The sequence below is a fragment of the Trachinotus anak genome, unplaced genomic scaffold (genome assembly GCF_046630095.1).
Source record: "Trachinotus anak isolate AG129_WGS33_773 ecotype Australia unplaced genomic scaffold, CSIRO_AGI_Tana_v1 ptg000013l, whole genome shotgun sequence".
NCBI classification, from domain to species: Eukaryota; Metazoa; Chordata; class Actinopteri; order Carangiformes; family Carangidae; genus Trachinotus; species Trachinotus anak.
Window position 1 is genome coordinate 22,637,932 of NW_027273864.1, and position 27,119 is coordinate 22,665,050.

At 40.8% G+C, this 27,119-nt stretch overlaps 1 protein-coding gene across 1 annotated transcript; it reads right to left on the reverse strand.

The window, feature by feature from the left end:
* Nucleotides 1–7,215: 7,215 nt before the first annotated feature.
* Nucleotides 7,216–21,609, reverse strand: apcdd1l (adenomatosis polyposis coli down-regulated 1-like). Its single transcript, XM_071495068.1, has 4 exons — nt 21,009–21,609; nt 12,178–12,361; nt 9,378–9,897; nt 7,216–8,805 (listed from the first exon to the last, which is right to left on the reverse strand). Exons 1-4 carry the CDS (start codon nt 21,085–21,087, stop codon nt 8,032–8,034), a joined length of 1,557 nt encoding a protein of 518 aa, XP_071351169.1. The 5' UTR covers nt 21,088–21,609; the 3' UTR covers nt 7,216–8,031.
* Between the last annotated feature and the right edge of the window lie 5,510 nt (nt 21,610–27,119).

Sequence of the window (27,119 nt, forward strand, 5' to 3'; positions counted from 1 at the left end):
TTGGAGCCATAACAGTTTGAAAAGGACCTGCAGCTTGCCAGAGAAGTTGGAGGCAGGACAACTGGCAGCGAGTGGTGCAGTCTGGAGGAGTCGGCCTGTGGCAAATCTCTCCAGCAATAACCTTTTCAATCATTTGTGTGATCTTAACCTTAGAGCAGAAACATGACCTGATTTTACAAGCCACCAGAACTGACAGATCGCTTTCAGGGGAACACTTCTGTCAGAATGAATCCCAAAGGCAACAAGTATGTTAAAAAGGTTGTCTCATACTAAACGTTGTAAGTTACTGTCCATCTGTTATGTTTTTATGTGTGTAGAGTAGATCAGATGTTTATTTCCTCATTTTGTCACTTTCTGGGATCTGTTGTGTCCTGCAGTGGTGGAAAGTAACAAAGTACATTTACTCAAGTTCTTCCGAGTATTTCCATTTTCTAGTGCTTTATTTTTCTACTCCACATCTTCTCATATGGAAATATTGTACTTTTTACTCCACTTTCTTTATTTAACAGCTATAGTTACCTGGTTAATTTCAGACTTTACAAAAACAAACGCTGAACTTTTTGATTATAAATTAAACCAGTGGTTTCCAGCCTTTTCCATTTGTCTGTTTGGGGCCCCTTGTCACATTTAAGTTGTCTTTGAGATGTTAGGGATTGTATGAAAATTAAGACCTTCCCTAGCAATGGCAAATGTAACAAAGCCACTTTCCGTATAGAATTGATAAGTGATACTGCCAGGAAATAAACTGTAAGACTCTGCTCTGCTCCCACAAAAAAGTCAGACTAAAAATCTTTATAAATTCCCTCAGCAGTTCCACCAGACAGACATTTCCCTCTCAAATTCTGTGATGATTTAATTCAGATAATTGAGGCCTCTAGAGGTAAATCTCTCCAATATTTCACAAAAAGGCAAAGATTCTGATTTTGTTGTTTTTTCCTTCCTCATTAATCATTTCATGAACCCTCAGATTTATCTGGTGATTGTCTGGAGGGGCCCGACCCTTATGCAGGAAACCAATGGGTGAAATGGGCAATTAAAACCAGCGCCACCTCCTCCAGCTACAATCGTAAAATACTACTTATACATCATTACATTAGTAGTATTAATCCAGTAATGTAATATATTGTGCTACAACACTCACGCGGGCCACTTTTCTATATGTACTGAATGAATATTTGCTTTGCTATACTTTTGCTTTGAGTTCATTTTGCCTATTATACTTCTGTGTGCTTTTACTTAAGTGACATTTTCATGCAGGAATTTTACTTGTAACAGAGTATTTTTACATTGTTTAACTGGAAGTGTTGCTTAAGAAAAGGATGTGAACACCTATTCCACCACTGTTTAACAATTATAGTTACCAGTTACTTTTCAGAGTAATATGTAACATAAGATGTACATACATTATTATAGATTACCCTAGTCGTTCCCAACCTTTTTAGCTTGTGACCACCCAGATTTGTGACCTTTAAAAGGAGTCCCACCCTGAGGTTGGAAACCACTGGACTAAACTGGCTCAAAAAAGCTGCTTACACATCATTATGAGCAATCTAATACACAGAATAAGCTTTACTTGCATGCATGACTTTTACCTGTAATGTATTTACATTTTTGTATTGATACTTGAACTTGAGTAAAAGATCAGAATATTTCTGCCACCACTGTTGTCCTGATAGATGAGGGGTTTGCGTTAACAAAGTAGAAAAAGAAAACCAGGGGCTTGTATGTGGTGTTGGATCTGTTCAGTAGTTGGTTAAGTATATGAGCATGAGGTCATGACAGAAAGGAGCCCGTTTTTCATCTGGCATGAGATCAAGTAGGAAAGTGTAGTTGCTGCCCTGCACTGAAGCTCTGTGGGCAAAACACGCAACACTTTGTTAATTTGTCCCAGAGCCAAAAAGACACATTTTTCAATAGAAGCTAATTTGTTTCAACTGAGTCTGCCAACTTATGGCTGATGTTATCTTTTATGGGGCAGCTGCAGCTCATACTCTTGTAGAAATAATGGGATTTTCTTAACAGAGCCTGAAATTTGAATGAGCGAGAGAGGTTGGAAGTTACCCGTACTACTGCACTGATGTCATCTCTGTGATGTGTGTGTGATTGGTGACTGCATATGCAAGATTTTTATGAGACGGCAGGAGATGGAAGAGAAAGAAAAACATACCTCTGCTGTATTTTTATTGAGTCTCTGTCCAAAAGCAGCACTGTCTTTCTTTTACCAGAACATTTATCAGACTAAACCACCAAACTGTTTGTGGTTTGGAAAATTGGTTTAGCTGAAAGGAAACTCCTTAGGGCCTGTTTTGTTTTCTTTGTTTTTTACAGTCTATAGGAACATTCTCAGTCATATGAAAAGTCATATGAAAAGATTGGGTCTTTCAAAGTCCCGGCTCAGGGAAGCCTGCAGAAAGTCAAACAACAAACTCAAGAGATTTATTTTCAAAATGTCAGCTAAAACCTTACATGTGGTGCAGAGACCCCTGTGAGCAATCTGAACTGCACCGGGGACAACTTGGCCATTTTTGCTTTCCCTCTTGTATTTGTGGCCCTGAAGAGTTTCCTCATCACATTTGTTGCTGGATTGACATCATTTTGGATGTGATTTCTAGTCTGGAGGATTTCAACTGCTTGTTCAGTGAAGGAATTTTGGCCGGTTTGCTCATGACCACACGTGTCCCCTAATTCTCGTGTTACTTGGTTTACTACCAAAATATTAAGTAATTCAAAGTTTCATAAATTGCAACAGCATTTTTATTTTGTTTTAACATACTAGTTTGAGAAATATCTGTTACTGTCTGTTAAATATTAAGCAACTAGTATACTAGCTATAACTAGTAGACAGTTAGCTTAGCATAAAAACTGGGTGACTTTCAGATCCAGGCTGTTTCCTCTGGGACTATAGACTGTGTACAGATGGACGAAGCTTCTGTGACATCACCCATAGGTTTCTGAAGTTGAGCTTGAGTGGGACACAGATACTTGAGATGGTTTTAAAAACCCACTACGGGCATATAACATAAACCTCACGGTATTTTTAAAGTAAATTAAACCACCCAACAGTATATGAAGTAGTTACAATTAGCTCCACTGGAGCCAGCTGTGACATTAAAATGCTGCTTTCAATGCGTCATATTTATAAAACTTTTGCTGATGCTACTGTCACTTAAGTAACATTTTGAATTTAGTATTTTTACATAATGATCTGAATATATACATTATACCAGTGGTTCCAAACTTTTCTGGGTTGTGACCACCCAGATTTATCTTGTGACCCTTTGGAAGGCGCCCAATAAACTACCTCACTGTAATAACTATTATCTAACTCTTCCCACCCCAGCTACATGTTTAGAGAGCGGTATCAATCTTCTTGTCCAACTCTTGGCAAGAAAGCAAACAAGCATGTTTCCCAACATTCTCCAAGAATTACATAAAGACTGATCAACTTGGCTTCAGGAGCTTAACTGTGTTACTACCATTATTTTAGGTAATGGCTGAAATTAATCTGGTGCAAACACCCACAAATGCATCCAGAATGCAATCATGCTTGCTTTTTACTTTACTAACTAAATTGGGTCCATGTTTTTTGTAGGTTTTTTTTTGTTTAATGGATGTATTCAATAAGCCACTGAGCCTGATTACTAACAGGTTTGGTCTGCGCTTCTCTCTGGCTTGACAGTCTCTGTACTTTGTGGCGCACAACAGAAACCACAAACAGACTATGAAAAACTGTGCTGCCCCCGGCCGTGCTCATAGTCATCATCACCACCCAGCCATCCCCAGCACACAACATGCTGGGTGGATCTATGTGGTTACTGCTGGATTCACTGGTTTCAACAGAGATTTATCCAGGTTCAGAGTCCATTCAATGACAGATTGTACAGATAAATACCATTCATCCACCCTCAGTTTTTCTTTCAATCAGTCTCTGTTCTTTTTTGTGTTGGCGTGTGGGGGTTACAGACCTATATCCTCCATCCAAGCCTGAAGGATGACCTCACGGGGCTAGCAGCTGCCATCACCATTCTCGCAGGAGTTAATAGGAACAGTATGTAGCCTCTGGAACAGACTACCTCGCTCTTTCTTTCTTCCTTTGTCCCCACTAGTTCAACACTAAAGAGCCAACTAACATAGTTTAATCCTTCTACATTATTTATTTATATATTGATTTTTACTTTTCTCAGAAACCACTCTTTTTTTATTCCCTACTATTTCCTCATTTTATAGATGCATCACAATTAAAAGCCTGCAAGGACGAATGATGCAATGATACAGCCCCTGAAAAGTTGGTTTCATAGTTCCTTGATGCATCTATATTCTTATATTAACTATGCATCACTGCTCAACTGAGCTTTTTATGGTGTCTTTTATCTATTTTTCTCTTTCTGCTTGGTTCAGTTGCATCGCTCTCATAGCGTCATTTTAAGCTGCAGCATACAGGCAACTGTTTTCAGAGATAAACCTATAAAAAAAACCAACTAGTCTACCTGCCCACAGAGGTGTTGTTAGGATCTTCAAACGGTGGGGGCTTAGTCCAGCCCAGAAATGTTTTGATTTTCTCTTGATAATTGCAACATTTTCAAGTTATTTCAGAGTAACATGAATTGACACTGTGCTTGCATGGTATGCTTTATATATATACTTTAAGGGGAAACAGCTTTAAGATATTAATTGGATTCTACAAAGGCAAAGTAAGGTCACCCAATTACTTTCTATGCTTAGCCCACGTAACTCATTAATATCACAGTGAGTGCAGGCTCACTACACCAGTGGTTCTCCAACTGTGTACCATGGTGTGGGAGCGGGCCAGGTGTTAAATTTATGATGATTTACACAGGTGTGCCTTGAAAATCCTTTTCCATAAATGGTGCACCTTTAGTCAAAAACATTTGAGAACCATTGAGCTGGACTAGCTAGTTAGCTAAAGTCCCCTCTTCTTCACCAACCTGAGCTTGTAGATGAGAAGCAGTGACACTCACGTCCTGACTCACCTGCTGCTGCAGCAACAGCAGGAGATAACTCTTCCTCCACCTGACGCAGGCTCATCCCCCCCTCGTTGCCTTCATCTTTTTTTTCTTTTTGGGAAAAAAAACTTCTTATATCCATAGTCCTGCCTTAGTGAATTAGCTAACAAGCTACAATTTGCACATGTGCAACGTAGTGTGACGTAGAGCGGCTGCTGTCATCACACGACGTACGACCCAAAACCAGGGTGCCCAAAACGTACTTGCATTTTTGATTAAATATATATTATTTTCTAGGGCTCTAATGCATGAGCGACATTTGAATTAGCCCGGGACCATTCATTTATTACTTGTGAAAAAACAAAACTTTTATTTATTTATTTATTATTATTATTATTATTATTATTATTATTATTATTATTATTATTATTATTATTTAAAAGATTCTAGGACAATATTAATATAACCTTTGGTGCTGCAGCCTTGGGCGCCCAGGCCTAAGGACAGCACTGCCTGCCCATTACCAAACATTTGACAGACAAAGTTAGCAATTCGCTGGTGAACATGTTGGAGCATTTAGCAGCTAAAGAGCCAGATATTTAACTAACGAGGTGGTGGAGATAATCAACAGAGCTAAAGAGAGTCAATATTAGACTTTAAATTTCAATTATTTATTTCTAAACTGTTTTCCACTGCCATTGGTGGCAATGTAATCACTGGCTGGAGTCTTCAGGAGGCGTATGGTGCACATGCCCGTCTGTGGTTAGGTTTAGGCAACAGAGGCACTTTGGTTAAGGTTAGGGAAGATTGTGGGATTTTGCTTTCACTCTTCATTTGTTCAAAACTCCATCTTATTTTCATATGAATTCAAAATGTCCTTTATTATAAAGGTGGACACACACACATTTCTCTGATATTTTGAATTGAGTTGAACTGAAATGCCTGCTGTTATTTCAGAGAAGCAGGGGTAAGGACTTTTCAAATGGAGGACATCTCCACATGGAGCACAACGCTTCCCTTGCTTCAGTCATAACACCGAAAATCTGGGGCTATATATATATATATATATATATATATATTCCTCTGTTGCCTCCTAACTGCTGCTTCTCTTGGCTTATTTATTATCAGAGCGACTGCAAAATATATATTTTGTTGGCTGATGGCTGCGTGTTCTCGTGATACACCATGAATCCGATCTGATATCCTTCTGTGTGTTTTCACCAGTTGGATCTGCACAGGAATGTCTTGTGTAATGTGTGAGCCATATGACAGTTATTTATCAAACAGCTTACCCACTATCTGGGCTTTGAATCAGACCACAGTACGAACACTGGAGAGATGACAAAATCCAGCTGATGCTACAGTCCCAAATTCTCTGTTTGCTTTTTGAAACAAAACAGCAGCTTTCGGACACACCACAAGTAAACTTTCATATTAGTTATGTCGCTTGGTTGGTGCAAACTGAGATATTTCAACAAGTGCCTGCGTGGCCATGAAATTTTGTGCAGATTATCTGGGTAACCGTGATCTGACATGGGTGAACCCTGGATTTTTCTTTTAGCGTGACCGTAAAGCTAATTAGCATCATGTTTTGACTGACTTATTTCTCTCATCTCCCTCTCAGGACACACTTTAAAGATCTTAATTTGTCCAATTCTTAATGGTTTATATCTGCAAAACTAACCTAACAACTTAACATGCTCACACACAAAAGTAAGATGGTGCAGATAATAACATTATATAGTTATGTTAAGATTGTGATTACAAGTCGGAAGAATTCTCCATGTCAGCATCCGTGGAGTATTTCCGGGTTGAAGATATTGGGAATGTCAGTCAAATGACAACAAAACACCGGTAAAGGGCTGCAGTATCACTGGCAGTTACATTTAATTGAATCAGAGATAAAAATGAATTAAGCTACTTTTGAAGGAGCTATACACAGTTTGTTTGTATCTGACTTTACTTATATATATACATATAAATACATAACTCCACAAAAGTAGATTTTAGGCTGTTTAAATGATATGACAGCAGGGATAGCAGTGGGGCTAACCATCTTGGAATAATGTGCGAACATTCCCACATTGGAAAAACAGCAGGTTTTCCTGTTTTTCCTGGTCTGCTGACACTGGGTGAATTCTGCATTATGTTTTTGACGTTAGAATTTAGCTTGAAGACTGGTGCCTCACAGAGCATCTAGCATAGTTGTAGACTCTTAGTCTTGTTTTAAACACTAACTGGACACAAAATGTCATGAAAAGCCTTTTTTAATGCACATACAAAATCATCACTTATTCCATGGCAAAACTAACTAAAATATTTGACCAACATCTTCTTTTTTTTATCAAAAAGTACAGTATAAATGGTTAAAATAAATATTCCTCTGATTTGTTTAGATTGACTGCTGATAGAAAAGCAGACTAATGCACCTGCTTTGAAGGAAGACGGAGATAAAGCAACATTTCACACCACAGTGGCATTAGACCAATGAAGACGGGAGCTGTTAAGAGTGCAGACAACACATTTTCTACTTTCTAGCTTCTTTTCTTTTCAGTATATTGCTAAAAATGTTCTGTACAAAGTGCATTAGTTATACTGCATCTTGGGGGAAAGTCCACTGGAATGTCCATGGCTTTCATTTTGATGTGGAAATAAGTGATCCACATTTCAACACTGCTTTGTTATTTGTCATTTGTCATTACAAGAAAACAGCTTTTACCCAGAAATGTGAAAAACGAACTGAGCTGTGAAGTGAGGACATCCGTTTGATCGTTATAAACAAGGAAGATGGTTTAAAAGAATATAGTTTTACATACTGAAATGACGGCACTTGTATATATTGGTGGTTTATATACAGATTAGTTTTAGGCAGAAAAGTAGCTGAAGTTAAGAGTCAAAGTGAAGTGAACCTACGGGCAGCATCACTCTCCTGAATGTCTCATGATTTTTCTTGACCATCACACATGTGGTCATCATCATATGGAGGAAGAGTGAACGAAAGCTGCCAGATAACAATGTCCATCACTGACTTCAGCTGTGTAACAGACTTGATTTGTGAACAATGTCTCTAATAAACACAGAACAAGCTGCACAGCACAGATCCAAGCACCAGTAACACCAGCTGTGCCAGTCTCTCTGTCCCATTGGCTGCTAACTGGATTTGCTTGCTGTTAAAACCTGATCCATAGCGATGTGAGGGCTGTGTCTCCCCTCCACTGCAAAGTACCATGGGAGCTTGAAAGGAAGTGGGTCTCCTCTGCAGTCGGTCAGGACTGGACCCATCAGTTGGCCTCTCCCCAATGAACAGCAGTGGGTGTTTCCTGTGGTCCAGATCAGTCTTGAAGAGCTCGTATTCCTTATGTGGCAGCTTGATCCCCAGTACAGTGCATCCATCTGTGGGGGTCAAGTCCTGCTCCACCCCGACCTTCCAGCCCCCAGCCCGACCACACTTTCCTGGTCTCGTCCCGTTCAGCAGCTTGGCTGTGGGCTCCTCCATTGCTGTGACTCTCACCTGGGTGACCTTGAAGACAAACTCAGTAGCTCCTGAGATCTTGGCCGAGGGGTTTCCCTGAGCGTAGTGGCCTGAGGCTCTCAAGGTGAACGTGGGCTGAGAGCAGGCAGGGTCTGAGTAGTGCCTATAGATGCCCTCCCATGCATGCTGGTCAGGATCAAAGGTGAAGTCTCGGGTGAGGAAGAGGACAGTGGGACGGGTTTCACAGCGCTGGCTGACCCAGCGGCCGGCCAGAGACAGAGGGGCAGCAGGGCTGCGGGGCAACACCGGGGGGCGCTGCTCTGAGGAGCGGTACACCATCGCACACACAGGGCAGGGGTGGATATGATGCTGCAGAAAAGAAGGTGAGGAGGAGAGGTGAGATACTGTGTTTTAGGGCTGCATCTAATGATTATTTTCATTATTACTTAATTTATTCATTTACATTAATATTTGTATTCACAGCTCGAGGCACTGTCTCTAAATGGCTTGTTCAGGGAAATACCCCAAAAATAATATTTTTTAAAAATTTAAAGCTGAAATGATCAATCAAATGATTAATCAATAGGTGAAGTGACAGAAACGTTATCAGCAACAATTTTGATAATTATTTATGTAGCTTATGTAGCTTTTTGAGCAAACATTTGATGGTTTCAACCTTTCAAATATGAGGTTTATATTTCATTAACTAAACAATTAACTGATTAATCAAGAAAATAACCACCTTGTGAATTGGTAAAGATATTAATCATTAGTTGTAGTCTTAATTTAATTTCCAAAGAGATCAAACATAAAATGAATAAAATCTTGAATTGGGAGGACACAGTACAAGGTGTTGTTGGTACCTCTGCTGGTCCCTGTACTCAGTCTTTCAGACAAATAACTACAAAAGTAAAAAACCAAAATACATTATAATGTCTCACCATGGCGTTCTGCAGTGGCTGCTGGTACCCTGTTGGTCTGTATTGAGTTCTCTGAGTCCAGTCAGTATGGATATCCCCTAAAAACAGCTCCTGGATCTTCCCTCCATGGTTGTGGTGTTGTGTCTCCACACGAATCAGACCCAACTCTATCATGGAGAAGCCCAGTGCTGCCAGACACCCCCTCCCTGCCCGGGTGTTGTAGAGCTCATACAGCTTCCCCGGCACCACCCGACCTAGTGTCAGACTCACGCAGGTCGGAGGCAGCCTGGACGCCAGCCTCTGCTTGGCTGCCAGGCTGTGGACCACAATGCCCACCTTACTGAGGTGATGTTCTGCTTCGGTGCCTCCGCGGGTGATCCAGGAGGCCTGGCGCAGACGAAGCTTTCCCCTGATCATCAGGGAGTAGGCCGGCTCCTCACAGCTGCTGTCTGTGTAGTAGTGCTGCAAGGCCTGGAAGTGACGGCTGGGGTGAAAGGTGTAGGAGCGGGTGAGGAACTCTGGACCGGGCCGAACTTCACATCTGAATACAGAGGGATAGAAATGGTTAGATAGTTTAGTTTTTGATTTAGTTCCTGCTGTTTTCAGAGCTGTTTTTAGATCTGCAGGGACAAGTCCAAGTCAAGTCGCAAGACTTCATAAGCAAAAAGCAACTTATTATCTTATCTTCTCACACAGTCCTCCTGGTGGTATAAGTTCATAACTAAGAGTTTCCTCTTAAGAACCATTTACAAACCTGCTGAGAACAACTTTTACTGAAGATCAGAGGGAACTCCTGTGCTAAGAGCGGCTAATTGAGTTAGATATTGGCATGGTGATATTTTTTCAGTGCACTTCTAAAGAGTGTGGACTGAAGAGTGCACTTTGGTTTGATTAATAATTCTGACAGACAGCTGAGATATTCCAAGTTCATCAGCACTTCAACCTAATTTTTTTCCAGAGTAGTGCAGAGTTGTGTTTCTGGATTGTTTTGAACCATTGGTGAGCTGATAGGATCTTTATCAACTCATCACCATCAAAATATGCTTTTCAACGTTCTTTATTGTTGTTTTATTGCAAAACTGGCACTGCAAGCCACATTACCTGCAGCAGCTGACTGATTGTGAGCAGGTGATTCAGGAGTCCTCTGGACATCCTCTAACTTCTCTCAGACATAGGAGCTACTTTTAGCTTTAAAGCTTTTAGCTTTAGCTTTGAGAATAAAAAAATGAAAAGAGATTAATGAAAAATTGAGGAGTCCGAAAGGTAGGCCTGGGTGTTTCTCCTCTGCCAGTTAGTATCTGCTTTTATCCCTACAATGTTTTGTGAAAAACAGCCCCAGGTCTGTAAATGCTGACCATCAAAATTACATGGTAGTTGAACATTTTCCAAAAAATGGGTTAGCATTCTTAAGCAAGACCAGGTAAGTGATGTTTTGACCTAACATTAGGCACTTCTCCATGCAAAAAAAAACAAAAACAAAAAAAAAAAAAAACAGGAACACCCCGTCAATAACAATAACTTTTTGTTGGGCCCAAGACATCAGTCAATTCATCAAATGGTAGATTGACAGAAACTTAACCAGCAAATACTTTAATAGTTGAATAATTGTTTTGGTAATCTTTTAAGCAAAAATGAAACTGAAACTTTGTTTGTTCCAGCTTTTTAAATGTGAAGATTTGATGCTTTTCTTTGTCATATATGATTGTAAACTGAATATCTTTGAGTTTTAAACTGCTGGTTTGACAAAACAAGACATCTGTATATGTCAGCTTGTACTGTGGGAAATTATTGTGAGCGTTTTGCATCATTTTTTGACATTTAATACAGAAAATGGTTAATTGATTAATTGAGAAAATGATTGCTAGTTGCACTTGCAGCTCTACTCAGCACAGCCCTCTGAAGCAAAATAACTCTCTTTGGCTAACATTTTGGAAATACATATTACCTGTGCCAACAAAATGCTTCTCCTTGCCAGTTATCAAAGCACTTTCATATCAAGCCAACATCACCAAGCACGTGTTAGCCAGGGACTGAGCTTTGCTTGGCCACCATGACATAGTTTAGACGTGCCTAAGCAAACACCCTATGACAGCTGCTCAGATTTAATCCAAAACATTTAAAAGTGTTTGTAACTGAAACCAAATCCTCTAAATTTTTTGGGCCTGATAATTAAGGGTTGTGGCAGTGCACTTTTTATTTATTTACTTTTGCCACTTCAAAACTATGTCAAAATATATGGCTCCAAGTCTCAAGTCAAGTCACGTCCTTAAGGAAATCAATTCCAAATTGAAAAAAGTGTTGTGTCCTCATTTCTGTGACCTAAGTCTAACTCGTGTCCAAGTCTAAAGCTCTGGCCACATCTGCCTCAATTCAAATTCTGGAAAATAATGACTTTTATGCAATTTACTAAAGATTTAATGGTTAAAAGAGACACTATATATGAAAAGATGAAATGACGCTAGCTAAAATAAAGTGTCTTATGAAGCTTCAGTGCTAATTGGCATAGATCCTCCAAATCTCTGGAAGTGGAGGAATGAAAATATTTTCCCCGTGTTTGATGATGGTGGAGGAGAGTTATGTCGAACCCGTCTGTCCAAATTCCCTGATTTAGGTTAACATCTGGTATTTGTGAAGGTCATAGAATATGATTCACATAATTTTCATGAGTGACCCCTCATGCTTTGTATGGAAACATCTGCACTAATCTAATCAGCTTCATACTTTACTTATTCACCCCTCTGCTTCTAAGACTGCATAAATTGTAAATGAATCTAATCGTGTTTAAATGAATCATTGCTACAAAGACTCCATGAGGCCTCACCTTGTTGACACCCATGTGCTGTCCAGTCTTGGGGGGACGTCTGCTGTGATTCTCACTCTGTCCTGTAGGTGGCGGTACTGACAGTGGGGATCCCACTGCAGGCTCTCACTGAGGTTGGAGGAGGAAGTGAAGGAGGCTGTGGGCACCTCCCATAGTTTACTTCCTGTCCCAGCCACAAACACAACTACAGAGGAAGGGAAACGTAGAAAAAACAGTGAGTGAATAATCAGAGGATCATTTAGATTTCCAGACTGATTTTGTTTGGACGTGGGAAACGGCAAAACCCAATAACATTCAGTTCAGAGATGATTATCGGCCTCCATCAGAAAATGATAGGAACAAGTGAAAACCCATAGGGGAACATTCACATCTTCTCTCTGTTACATCTAAACACAATTCTGGTTGACTGCAGGCTGTAATTTTGGTAAATTTTCCATGTAATGAGCGTTGAGTGTGCGCTATAGGAACCATACTGGCTATGAATCAGGACGTTGGCCACAGCGCAGACAGTTTTGGCTTGTCACTTCAATTGGCCTGCAGCTGCAACACACAGCCTTTTGCTTGAAGGCAGGAGGTGTGTATGTGTAGGTGATTGTGAATGAGTGTACACTCTTTGTACAGTAAATATGCATCTCTATCACTGAGAAGACTCAAACTGTGGGTCACTGACAGCAGCAGCTGGCCAAGCCAAACACATCTGTTGATGATATGACTCAAAAAACACTTATAATGATGAATGTTCTCGCCTGAGTATAACATTTATTGATCTGACGTTTGCACATCTGCAGCCTTTCTGCCTGTCATTGGTCAAAACCAGCTGCTCTATCCACTTGCTGTTGGACAGAGATGTGTGCGTTGGCAACATGGCAAGGCCAAACACTCCGATCTGGTTCCAGACCAGGAAAAGGCGAGAGGATTTTCTGATTGCATTCATGGTTGCAACACCAGGAAACTCACTGGGGTCTGTGTGAGCAATTTCTTTGTGCATTTTTGTGTGTGTGTCAAAATTATGGCTTCAATTTCATCCTCCAAAAACAAATGTCAAAAAGCAAAGGGGGATGAGTTTTCACAGATGCCTCCATCTCCTGTTTTCTCTCTGACTTTTTCTCTTGTTTTCATCTCACACACGTCCACTCGCTTTCTTTCTGCTTTATGGTGAATTGTTGTCTTTAAACTTTGGTTTTTGTATGGATTAAACAAATCAAATATAATGTATTGAACAGTGAGCTTTCGAGGCGCTTGTAGACACAAAACCAGGCAAGCTATTTCCACCTGCTTACAGTCTTCCTGCTAAACTAAGCTCAACTAACTCTCTGCCATAAGAGTGTTTCTTAAAATGTCAAACTGTTGCTTTAAATCAGCTACAGCTGTGAGAATCTGTTGATCAACATTTTAATAATCAATTAATTATCTAATTTTTAAGGGAAAAATAACAAATGTCTGATTCCAGCTTCTCTGATGGGATGATAATCCATTTATTCAGTATTTTCAATTAACCAATCATGAAAAAAATCAGTAGATTAATCAATAGTGAAATTAACTGTTAGTTACAACCCTATAAAATGAGTATATCCAACTTGCTTTTCCTCTATTTCCTTCTCCCTTATCCCCTTATGTTCCCTCTTATCCCCATAGCTCTTGCATTCTTTCTCTCACTTTCTAAACTTTCCCGGGACAGACAGCTTTATGGGTGTAATCTCACTCCACTTCTCTCCCTCTTGACTTTTAGATGCACATGGGGAGCACATCACCTGTCGAGCCTGCAGTTGAGCGGGGAGTGAACTGTGGAGGCGTCAGACGAGCGGATCAGTTTGCTCTCTTATGACTGGGCAGATGGAGCTGAGGGAAAATGAGGACTCTTGAATGGAAAGTGTGTGACGCTGACTTGCCGTTGGATTTTTCTGGAAAAGGCTCCAAAATGGTGGCTGACTGATCGGCGTTTATTAACCTTGTTAGTGTCAGATGGAGGATATTTTTTGTTCCCCTCAATCTTGGAATGCGTCCCATGTGCTGGCCACAACCACAGACATGTGTGCAGCTCAGTCATTTCCTAGCATCCTTCCACCTGATACACACACGCACAAGCACACACACGCACACCAGCACATATGTACGGTTTGGATTGTTTGAACTATACAGTCACAGACCACAAAACCAGATTCAGAGTCAAGGCACATCTCCCCTCCTTTGAGTCTATTTGTTGATATGATTAATACCTCTTTGTCCTGTCACTGGCACTGAAACATGTTTGCAATTTTCCTCACGCAGTGATGCGTTTGTTTATGCTCCATGTCACTGCAGCTGGTGAGGGAACCCGGTCACTCGGACCCAGCTGCGCTCCCACAGGAAAACTCAGAGCAGAAATACTAATCAGGATTAATTAATTTCCACCGCTCCTTGCAAGTCATTCAGTCAGTCTGTTTTGTGTTATCCCGCCTTTGTAGCTGCATGCAACATGTTGCCTAAGTGGTTACAATGAATGAACAGAGAGGCTTGAGTCACAGTATGAGATGTGGAGTCGTTTTGGTTGCTATATTTGAGTTTGTGTTTTTGCCAGAGCATTTCTATAGAGTGATTCTTGAGGTCACTTGTCATTCAGCCCCTCTCCCTCTCTTGGATCTCATTCCAGTTGGGCATATGGTTGCATTTACTAAAAGGGTTCTCATAAAAGCAGAGCTTAGTAAAACAAAATTGCTCATCGTGGGGTTTTAACTATTCCTCTACAAAAGCGCCTATTCCAACCACAAGTGAGGCGATGTTGTAATACATATGATAATATCCAACCCCCATCTCAATTTGGAGGAGTTGGGGGACTATTTTAGTTGATTCACTTCCTACATAGGCAGTCAAATATCATTAGTTTTAACCTGAAATGGTTCCCACTGATTTATTTTTCCACTATAGCCCCTAAAATGTTCCTCTGATGCAGTGCGCACCTCCCTGTCACTTTATAACGCTCGGTGGATCTTACAAAACAGGTTTGTTTTTTCTAATGAAACTTAGTGGAAGACTCATTCAACCCTGATATGAATAGTAGCATTCCACTTTATGATGCAATATTATACAATATGTGTAGTTTACCTACAAAATATTATTACAAAATGCATTTTATCATAAATATGAAAGCAGTAATGCTCACAGTGATATCTGTGAGGTTCATGGTGAAATGACATCAACTTTGGCCTGCACATGGCCTCGTGACTAATATATTTACTCAAATTAGAGCTACAACAATTAGTTGCAAGTAACAATCAATGAATGTATTAGTCAATAGTAATTAATCACCACTTTATTTTCATAAAAAATTAATTGTGACCTGATGGTCACAGCTTCTTAAATGCCAGAATTTGCTGCTTTTTCTAGTTTACATTACATTCCAGTAAATTGTTCAGCTTTCAAACAAAACCAGACAATAGAGTTGAGTAGTTTTGGGCTATAAAAAAGTGTGATAGGACTTTTACACTTTTTAAAAAAGTTTTATTGACCAAACAATTGACTTATTTATTGCGAAATCATAGTAGGTGAGAAATAGTTGACAGCTTAAGTAATATAAAAACAATTGCTGGTACTTTTTTTTTAACTCTTTTTACCAATATCAGACCATGCCAGTAATCTCTCTCAACAGCTTGGATGCAAATAGTTTACTAAAACATTATAACCAATAAATCTTTACAAGCTAATCCCCACTTCACTAGAATGGGACACAACCAAACTTTGATGTGCACATAACATCACTGATGGGGTTAAAACATCTTTTTCTCTCCTTGTCATTCTGCTCTTTTTGCAGCTGAACTACACACTACAGATCATGAATTACAGACCCCCCCCCCCCCCCATTTGTCTTCATGCAGTGTCACAATTCTCCCACAAGGGGTCAGTGCAGCAGCCTGTGACCTGTGTGTGGTCTGGGCGGTCAGTCTGTCATCATCACCAGCTTTGCCACAGCCACTGGCCTTCGCTTCTTCTGACTGATGACCAGCCAAAGTAATCTACCTGCCTTTGAGTTCCCATATTCATCCTGTTTCCACACACACACACACACATGCAAGGCACGCACGTTCAACAAAAACACACTGCACACATTGATTTACAGTAGACTGCAGAAGGGATACCATTTAGAAAGGACCTCCAGGCTGCACCCTGTTTGTTTGTTTGCATTTGTGATTACGGTCTGGCAGTCTTTGCTCTCCTCTCTCATGTCTCATCCGCAGCGCCAAAGTCAAAATACAGTTTTATGTACTTCTTTATTTGGAGCTATCCTGTAAAAACAAGAACCAGATCCGGGCACTTTTGATTCTGGGCTTGCAGAGGGGATCAAGCATTTGACGTTTAAGTCAACCCAGTGCCTCATTCATTAGAGAGAGACGCCTTTGTCTGCTTCATAGCTGCTTCTATTGAGGCCTTTAATGGAGAATAACTAAATCTGCCAAAGTGGAGGCAGTGGAGGTGAAAGAAAATCTATTTTGTCCCAGGGAAAATGTTGTTGGTCCACTGAATTGATGGCAAAGCCCTTCATGTTCCAGTATTTTAACTACTTCCTCATGTGTTTCCTACTTTTTTTTACTGCATCCTCATCCCATTTCTTTCAGTGTGGCTACCCCCTGTGTACTGTAAAGCTGCTCTCATCTCTCTTTGCCTCAGTGGTGCAGGACAAAACCCTCCAAACTGTCCCCAAATTGCCCGTGCCCTCCTGGCCCACCTCCCCCTCCCCTGATGAAACAGCCATGATGTTTACGGCTCATTTCTCCTGGATGGATTTCAGATTCCTCCGTTCTTTTTTCTAAGTTCTCTCTCTCTCTCTCTCTCTCTCTCTCTCTCTCTCTCTCTCTCTCTCCATCTGACTGCCTGTTAGTGGTTGATGAGGTGAATGAAGTTGGTCAGGAGGATGAGGGGGGGGGAGCAGGGAGGGAGTGTGAGGCGTCTTCATGTGCTGCAATGACAAGATTAGTGAAGTGCACAAGCGTGTTTTTGTGTGTGCGGGCAGAAATATTAAATGCTACAGGAGCTCAGAGGTTTCACATATTTAGGTGACTGCTGGATATTATTCACAGTTCACAGCTGCTTTTTCAGGCTCGCTGAGTCGTTGAGCTGTCCTCCAGATCTTGGATAGGTGTTATATCAGTGATTCCCAACTCCTTTTGGCTTGTGACTCATTACAATGAAGGAGTGTCTCTTTGCTACCTCTCGACACAAGTTGCATATTTGTATGAATTATGGGCAGAGAGTGACAAAGAGTATTTTGTTCTCTAAACGTCTCATATTGTTTCACTTCAATAGCCGCTGAAGGCCAAAAGAGGCAAGACTAGTCAACATTTTTCAAGAAAACAGCAGAAAAAAGTTTGGGGAAGGTCCAGATAAAAAAGACTATTAAAAAAATCATTTGTGAGACAAAGCTTTTTCTTCTTTATATCATATTCATCATCTCACAATCCCTCATTTATCTTGTGACCCCATTTAATTTGAATAATTGTCACAGGCCAAAAGAGGCAAAACTATTCAACAGTTTGCAAGAAAAAAGAGCAAAGTTTAGAAAAAAGTGTGTGAGTGTGAGTGTGTTTTTTCCTATTTTATCCATTTTGTCCCATCTTCATCTACCTCTCAACTTCATCTTGTGGCTGTGTAGACAGGTCCTGAGTCAGTGTTGAGAACCACCAGATACCTTGATTGGTTTTCCCCACTCACATATAAATGGATACAATTATTTCCTATCATGAATTATCCCTCATCCCTCCTGAAATATGGCCAGCTGCATATCCTTGTCTGATTGTCTGAGGTTTAGTATGCACAAACACAGGGTTTAAGTATCTCACTGCTGACCACAGCAAGAAACAACTGTTTTTGTTTTTCATTTAGACAGTGGAAACCACACTCCACTGCGCAACTACTGCAAATTCTTCTTTGTCTCTTTTGTTTTTGTTTTATCAAGATAGAAGAAAGTTAACCGCAATGGGACTATTCAAATAACTTCCCTCGTCTTCAGGCCCTTTTTTATTGCCGTATATATATTAAAGAACACCTATCAGGAATCAGAGTTGGTAATGTTTCTTGAAAAAGTCATTGAAAATGTTACAACGTTACAGAGCCCAGCTCCATCAAAGTGCCTTGAAAAAACTCCAAATCCCACTCATCACATCTTCTACTTAACGTGAAGAAACAGAAAACAAGATGATATGATTTAACAAGCAGCCTGTCTGCTGTTTGAAGGTATGTCGTGTTCATTCAACTCAGTGGCTGACCATATGCAGCTCATCATCAACAGTTTTACCAACCAAACCCCCAGCCCCTGTCTCACAGCAGGCATGGTTGATGTCCCCCTTTCAGCAAACTTCCAGTAAAGACCCCTTTACATTTTGGGCTTTCTGTGGCAAAGTTTACAAGCATGGTAAAATCTCTGTTCGGGTCACAGATCACACTGTGAGAAATGTCCACTGATTGGCTACTTTGAAGCTTTGGCAACCAATGGCAGCCTGGCAGTGGCCCAATTAGAGCTGAAACAATTAGTCATTTAATCAATTAACTGAAAAACAGAAAAATAATCAGCAACTGTTATGATAATTCATTAATCATTGCAGGCATTTTAAGATTTTCTGACATTTCTTAAACTAAGTGATTAGTTGAAAATTCAACACTGAAGAAAAAAAATCGTTATCTAGCTGTTGTTGCTGCAGTGCCCTGCCTCTCTCTCTCTCCCTTCCCTCCACTCTTATTGTCAAAGTCAGCCGAAGGTCAGGTTGATTTAGAGGTTTTTCAAAGAACATGAGGGCTGTTGTGTTTTTCTAACCCTCACTCCCCCTTCCCTTTTCATACTTTAACCTCCATGTCTCGTAGCGGTCTCCTGGACGAGGAGTATCCCTCCGTCCCCAGGGCAATGTATGGACGACTGCTGTTGTCTTTTCATCACAGCGTAAGCTGGTTAATCCAGCGGCCTTGTTTATTTAGACAAGGGATCTACAGGAGTTTGCCCAGTGGACGCTGCTGCCAGTTCCACTGTGGTTAGCAAACTCTGGCTTCTGCTCACAAAGTAACAACGCGCATATCGTCCCGCTGCATTTCACACCCTCACCATGAAGCAAACAGCTGCGACACCAAGCCAACACATCCAAATATGCCACCATTTTCTGATGTTTGAGCTGTCAGACACCAGAGAGGATCCCTTGTTCTAATAGCACCTGACATGCAGTGTGGTGTCTCTTCTCGGTGGACAGCCATTGAAGTCGAGATGTAGATAGCGGGCAAGAGAAATTGATGGTCCATTGATGTTTAGGAGCTGAGATGACATCAATTCCACCTTAATCCAAAAGCTCGGTTTGGAGACGTTTATGGAGATCCGGTCATCTTATATTTTGAATAGCTTCAAGTTTGAACGGGACTGTTATTGGCCAAAACAGGAATATTGCATCCAAGGTTTAATTTAAATGAATAGGATCTGGGTTTGGATCAGAAATTATTCCCATCCAGTTCAGTTTGGTTTCAATCTGTATTGACACATGAGAGGAAATTCCTCTTTCCAAGGATCCTCCAGACCATATCAAAATAATTACTGTAAAGTCTCTTCCATGCAGCATATTGGTCACTTTAATCTTGAACATGCGAGACAGCAGTTTAAGAGACCTGTTTGTAGCTTTAAAGTCAGAGTTTGGGCTCATCAAAATTTCTCAAAGGTGGGAAGTTTTTTTTTTTTGCAGAGGAATGACGTTACACCTGTCAAAACTCACCTGAACCCTAATCTTGTGGTCCAAACAGTTCCACTTTGATATCAGTGGCCCCTTAAATTAATTTCAAATCAGTTTTCAGCTCTGAACTGTCTTTTTGGCGCCAGCGACTGAACCTCTCCTGTCTCCTCTACTACACTTAAGCGGTGAAAGAGTTCACAGATACCAGTCTGCCACTGAAGCAGCTACAGGGATGGAGGGAGGGGAGGAGGTTGGCACTGGTTTGCTGGAGGATGATTATAACCAGGCAGATGCCTCTTCCTGTCTGTCTCCTGCTGCTCATCACCCTAACCAGCGCTGATGGGCAAAACACTGGGCTTCCGCGATCGAGGCCGTGGCGGCTGGACAATCAGCTCTGCACAGCAGCCTGAGGTAGGGTCAGTAATGGCTGTCTCCTGTTATTCTAACCATTAACATAATGGCAACATTAGTTCCAGGGACACGCTTCCCTGCTCCTAGGGAACCATTGTTTAAAGGCACCAGCCAGAGCTGCTTTTTAAGACTCCTCCACTGGCCACTGACACTTTGAAGACACTCAGAGGAGCGGGGGGGGACAGACTGGCTATTCATAATGTCAGCACAGGTTGTGTTTTTATTTTTCAAAGTGCTGATCCACATGTTAAACTTTGGAAATTGTTTGAATTGTGACAAATTACATAATAACTTCCTTGTAATTTTAAGTTTGTCTGTTATAATCTCTTCCTTTTTGTCTCTGTGTCCTGCCATGTTTTTCTTTAAGCTAAATCCCCAAGTGTTCAGCTGATTTCTCACATGAGAGAGCATTTATCTCATTGTTTTCATACTGGAAAAGCTTTGGAGCACAGGGGGGAAATCTGCTGCAATCTTTTGTCTTAGTCTAAAAAAATAACAACTCAAAAAGTAACACCAGCATCAATTTAAGATTTTCTTAAACTTATCTTTTTAAAAACATAAAAAAATTTGATCAAAATCAGGGTAAAAAACAAGGCTTTATACAACTGCAATCAGACAAAATCTACACCAGTTCACTGGATTGAAGTCTGTAGATTCATGGCAGGAGAAACACAAATTATATATTCAAAAAGCTGTTTAGACAGGTGGAATACACGTTGCCATCCAGCAGACAGCGGCTGAACTCACCTTGCCACAGCAGCCAGGCTCCTCTCAACAGGTGACAGAAACGTCCGTTTGACATGTTTCCTGCTTCCGCACACTTCATTCACAAGCTCTGCTCCTAAAACAAACTTTGATCCCTGGGAAATCCAAGAAAAAGAGAGGCTCCTGTCAACAAGAGACGATCAGGTAGGATATCACCATGACAGGAGCGCATATATATATATATATATATATATATAATATGTCCAGTTATCCTTGAGATGGAACTCTGGTCTCCTGTTCAGCCAGCAGGGACTTTTTATTTCTTCTTTTCTTCTCTTTCTACCTCCACCTCTTGGCTTCCATGGTCTGATAAGAAAGTCCTCAGTTGGAACCACTCGCTTCATGCAACTTCTCCACACTGGTGCTTCCCTTCAGTTGGCGAGAGGGAGAGTAAATGCTCTCTCTCTCTCTCTCTGTCTCGCTGTCTCTCCCTTTCTCCACCCCCCCACCTCTCTCTCAATCACACACCGCTGGGTCACTACTGTGCAGCACTGTGGATCTGTTCCACTCACTGCATATGCAGCCAGTGTGTGTCTGTGTCTGTGTGTGTCTGTGTGTGTTCATAAGAGCAGGAGTGTTTTGTGTGTGTGCCGTCTTGTCTGGCTCTTATAGTTGTGAGCTAAGAGGAGGGAGTAGAGTGAATGAGAGAGAGAGAGAGAGAGAGAGAGAGAGATGGAGGGAGGGCAGAGATGGAGAAAGTTTTAGTGTGTGTGTGTGTGTGTGTGTGTGTTTGTGCATGTGTGTGGAGGAGGGGGTTTGAGCTCCAAACTTCCTAAAGTGAATGCTCTGGGGAGCTTTTAGAGCAAGGTGCAAAAGGGCAGTGGTGGATAAGAATTAACGCTGCAGCCACTAAATAAAACATTTTTCCTCACTGACTGTACCTCTCTAGTTGTGCCTCTCCATGTTGACAGGCTTGTTTTTAATGGGCCCAGCTTTAAGATATTTGTCTCTGACATTTCTTCCTCCACCCCGACATAATGGAGGTGAATGGAATTAGAATACGAAATAACAACCACAAATCTGGGCGCACATAGTGGCTAATCCAAGTAAAATAAGTAGAAGCAATAAAATGAGAAAAAAAGAACAAAAAGGAGGCACAGTATAAATAAAACATTAATGAGACCAAACATCATAAAACTTCCCTTGGTAATTTTAACCAATCAGCAAAAACAGGCTTTGTGTCTTTCAGTGAAGGAGAACGATGATTTTTTTTTTTTTTCTCAAACTTGTAGTCTTCAGCCCTCACAGACTTCACACAGCTCCTTCCACAGCCACAAAAGGCTTCATGCAACTTTTTTCACATATGCAGTAAAACTCCTGACCTGTAAACAGACTTTCATGTTTAAAATTGGAGGCGTTCCCTTTTAATTATCCCGACATATCCATACTGACTATGAAGATATTCCAATGAAAGCCATAGGGGGCAAAATCCACAGTCCTTACTCTGACAATTTAGACAATTTAGACCATTCAAGTGGGTGTTTTTCAAAGACAGAATCATTTCAGTACCAAATTTGTGTTTTGTGTTACAATCACAGCCAGAATTGGCAGTCAAATGGAAATATTTCCTGTCTTGTTCATCACTTCATACACATTTTCCCAAAATTCAATATGACTTATTGGGTCCTTGGAAACTCTGGGATCTTCTCTAGTATTTAAAATAAACTTCTCTTGGAGTGAACAATGCTTGGATTCACAGTGTGAGTTTGTATTGGGGCTGAAGAAGCTAGAAAGAGTCAACAGCAACATGTTTAAATGTCCCAGTTTCTGTGAATAATACACAAACCTCACTGTGAACAGTTTTCTTTGGATTTACATTCTACTAAAGAAATAGTCCCAGTGAAAGCTCTTCACAGTCAGGTCTGTGGCTTATTGAGAGTAATGGGAACCCTGTTTCTTGGAAGAGATGTTACTATTGAAGTTTTAAACGACAAATGAAATTCCATTCCCCTATATTTCATGTGGTGGAGGCTAAAATCTCATTGATGGATATCTCAAACCCTTTGCACATAACATCAAAACTCTCTTCATGGTAAGGTACCACTACAGGTGAGTGGGAAAGTATGTGTCAAGTATTTTGGGTAAACTGACCTCTTAAACTGAGGGAAATTCAGCATCAGAAAACATCTAAAATTCAAACTTGCAGCAGCTGCACACACACAGTTTGTGCAAACCCATATCACACCCCATTAGAAAAGACACATGAACACACAAATGCTCCAGTCACACTGATTCATAGGCTCCGCGTACACATGTGGTCTGTCGGAGTTGTTGACACTGTTGACCGCTGCAGAGGTAAAGAAGGGTTTCAAAGTGCCTGCCAAGTGAGAGCTGGCAGCACATGTACGACGGGTGGGCTGACCAGAGCCCTGGCACACAGTCAGGGGTGCGTACGCTCCCGACACCATTACACACACACACAGCAAATGACCGATGCAATTGGGCTGAGTAGTTTCACCGTGGCTACAGTGTTTTATATGGCAGATTTGTAATGCATCATCTTGCTTATATCAACATTTCTTTGCCAATCGTTGGACTACCTACATCTGTTCCTCCTGAACCGTACGTTCAAAGCACTAACAGCTTTATGCCACGTTCTCAAGGTCATGACGCTCCACATGGGCGAGTATTAAAGGATAATTCTGTTCTATCATAACAGGTTAGTCAAACCTCTTACCAAAACAGTTCTCAAACCGACCTCCTAGGCATGACATATTTGGTGTAGTGATGGACACCAACAGTTTTTCTGTGCTATGAGGAGTTCTTACAAAATTCTTGCCTTCAGTTTTACCTCTGAAGGAGGTGGTTTAGACCAGTGGTTATCTATGTGGGGGACTTAAGGATGGGCCAAAGGTACCACAACATACAGCAACATACAACCAACCATGTCTCCAACAAACTGTGTTTATTTGTGAATTAATAATGTAATTTAACAATGTTTTTTAAATGTAATTTTATTACATTATGGCAAAAAATTTTACTGCAGCCTGCATTTTGTTCACAGGCCACATTTTTACAAGTTAAGGAAACACCACATTTTGCAGAAACTGTAGGGCGAGGGTCCATGTGGGTGGTTGTTGGGAATATAAAATGCCAGAGTTTGACATCAAAGTCCTGGGTTCTTATCCTGAGTTGTGGTTTTGGTTGAATGTCAGCACAATAAACATGTAGTGTCTCATGTTTCAGGTCACTGTGGACCGTTTTTATATTGAACCAAAAATCACAATCGGAATCTAAACATATAACCAAGAGCTGTGAGTGAACATCTACGTTTAGTATTCAGACATGTTAATTGTATATTGTATAATTGTATATTCATGCAAAACCTAATCTGGGTGGCATTATGCTTCATTTGTGATGGCTGTAGCAAATCAGGAATATTTAAAGGCAATTCTTAGAAGGCAGGGTCGCATGAAAACTATATATATATATATATATATATATATATATATATATATATATATATATATATATATATATATATAATATTTACTTGATTGTGATGCATCACTTGACTTCTCTAGATGCACAGCTGTTAGAAAAAGCAACTAATAGAGCAAGAAATGTAAATATTTTAAAGAAAAAAATTAAAGGGGTACCTGATTTAAAGTTTCAGTGTTTGGTTTAGATAATTTCGCTAAACTGTTGGTTTGTTTACAACCTGTCTGATTGTCTGGCTTCTCATGTCGTTTGCCTTGTCTCAAAATGTAGTAAAAAATCAAAATTAAGAAGCGACCGCACACCCTCTCTGGCTGCTCTTTCTTTGGACAGTCCCATCCTTGCTGCCTTGTCGTCACAGCTACTACTTCAGGGGAGCCTAATCTGATTGTTGATCAGTGCCTATGGCTAAGTGCTAACTTGCTGTGACAGACCCCACAGAGAGCGAAGAGGAGGGAGGACAGACGCCGCTGATCTCTGATCCCAGATCTGACAGCTGGCTCCCTCAGGACACTGCCTGGGGTGTCAGTGGCTTTGATCCATTCAGGGTCCTCTCAGGAATGCACGCACGCACACACACACACACACACACAGAGCACTGCACTCTGATGTTTATGTAAATGCATGCATACACAATTTTTTAATCTCACCCTCACTCCCATTTTTCCCTTTCCTGTCTCTAATATACAAACTCATACATCCATCCACCCACACACACACACACACACACAAACTACTGGGCCTGGCCTGCTGGCACACACACAGAGCTGGCATGAGTTGCCTAAGAACACACAGTCTACACTATTTTATAATCAAATAATTTCTCAATCCTGTAACTAATACCCCTCCACCAAGCACGAGCTATCAACTGTGGTGGGCTATGTGTGTGGTGTGTGTTTGCTTAGGCACATATCCTGCACGTTGACACACACACATGCACACACACACACATGCACACATGAATAATCACATACACGTACACATGGACTGTATATTCACACAGAACTTTAGAGTGAGTTCATTCATGCTGGTCATTTTTTGTTCTGGCTGTTTGGACCGTGGCCCTTTATCAGGTCCCTCTACGAGCTAGTGGCGCCCCCCGTAGGACTGAGAGTCAATAAGCATCAAAGCATCTGAGCAGAGGACAACAAGGAAGAGAATAAAACAGAATAGACCATACAAGAGAAAAAACATCTATGTAGTAATCAACTACTGTTTTTGGCGAACTTGCTGATCCTCTTGTAATTTAGATCCCGTCTGGTGCCACGTTGTTGTATTTTAAACTGGATATCTGAGTTTTTTCCTCAGGAAAAATTACATGTTCTACTACTTTTTTTTCAAGACCTTAGTGTGAAATTTGACTTTTGTGTGAAAATGGAAGTCATACTGTATAGGTCAATTAGAAAGCCAATATGATGGCAGAAAACACTAAAGCCATCAGGAGAGCAAGACCTTTAAAAATTCATCAGTTTGTTCTGCTACAGATACAGTTTGTAGATGCCTGTAATTCTTTTCACCATGTTGGAGATATCGGTGACAGAAATTCATATCTCCAACTCTGAGTTTCAAGTTGGAGACTGACATGAACACTTTAACCTACTTGGCTGCTTGTAATTAAGGTTTTAACAATATGACATGAACACATCGCAACGTGACTCAATGGTGTAGGTTACTACTCTCTGTAAAATCTATTTCCCTTCTTATTACTTGCTCCACAATATTCTTAACAAATCACAAATTATGTTTTCTTCTTTTTGGTCATTTGGTGTCGGTGGTCAAGAGGGAGAACTGGGTATCATATTCAAAGATTGGGAATGCCCAACTTTAATTCCTAAGAAAGACATATAGAAAGACAAACATACACTTAAAAAGCCTCGACGGGCTTCCTCATGTTTCCACAGTTTTTGGCCCAAAGAGCATGCTCAGCAGAGTCCTTCTCTTAAAACAGTTTAATCACACATTGTTGGACCAAATGGATCAAATTCTGGCAATAGAACGAGCAATTTCGGTGTGTTTGTGACACTTCTGAAAAATGCATTCATCATTTTACAGCCGCTTCTTTTCCAATGAATGTATGTCGTAAAATTCTTTCGGCCAGTCTGTGTAATGTGATCCAGCCAGAAGTTGCAATATACAGCTTTGACCACTACATAACAAATGCTTTGACAGTCACATGAAGCATATTTATGTCTTTGAGAGCCCCTGTGTGGGGACCTGTGTTGTACTGGACCTATGGCAAAACACTCTCCAGTGTCTGTGTCTGTGCGGCAGTGTCAGTACATAGCCCTGCTGTTTATTGTGTTTGACGCTACTGTTCATCAGCCCTAACCTGTTTTTTATCAGAATATATCACAGTTTTCAAAGGGCCCCTGTGTTGTGTTTACTGCCACTGCAGCTGAACAAATCATGCATGATGTTGCTTTTCCACCACAAACTGGGGCTACAGTCAGGTCTAACACTTCAGACTAGACTGTAAAGTGTAGTGTGGTGTATGTGTGTGTGTGGGTGTGTATCTGTGTGTTATCAAATAGGATATACACACACCTTGCCAACACACACAGCCCCACAGATGCTAAGCCTGCTGCAGACAGGACCCAGCTCTTTAATCATCGCACATTCACATCCCTGCCTCTTGGATGCATAAACATGCAGCCA

What these genes read in the sequence shown, in the direction of transcription:
- apcdd1l (XM_071495068.1), bottom strand. Translation starts at nt 21,087, where the DNA reads ATGAAGTGTGCGGAAGCAGGAAACATGTCAAACGGACGTTTCTGTCAC. An exon ending in AGCCTGGCTGCTGTGGCAAG is followed by an intron (nt 12,362 to 21,008) that starts GTGAGTTCAGCC and finishes CTTCCTCTGTAG; the next exon opens with TTGTGTTTGTGGCTGGGACA. An exon ending in AGCCACTGCAGAACGCCATG is followed by an intron (nt 8,806 to 9,377) that starts GTGAGACATTAT and finishes TCTTTTCTGCAG; the next exon opens with CATCATATCCACCCCTGCCC.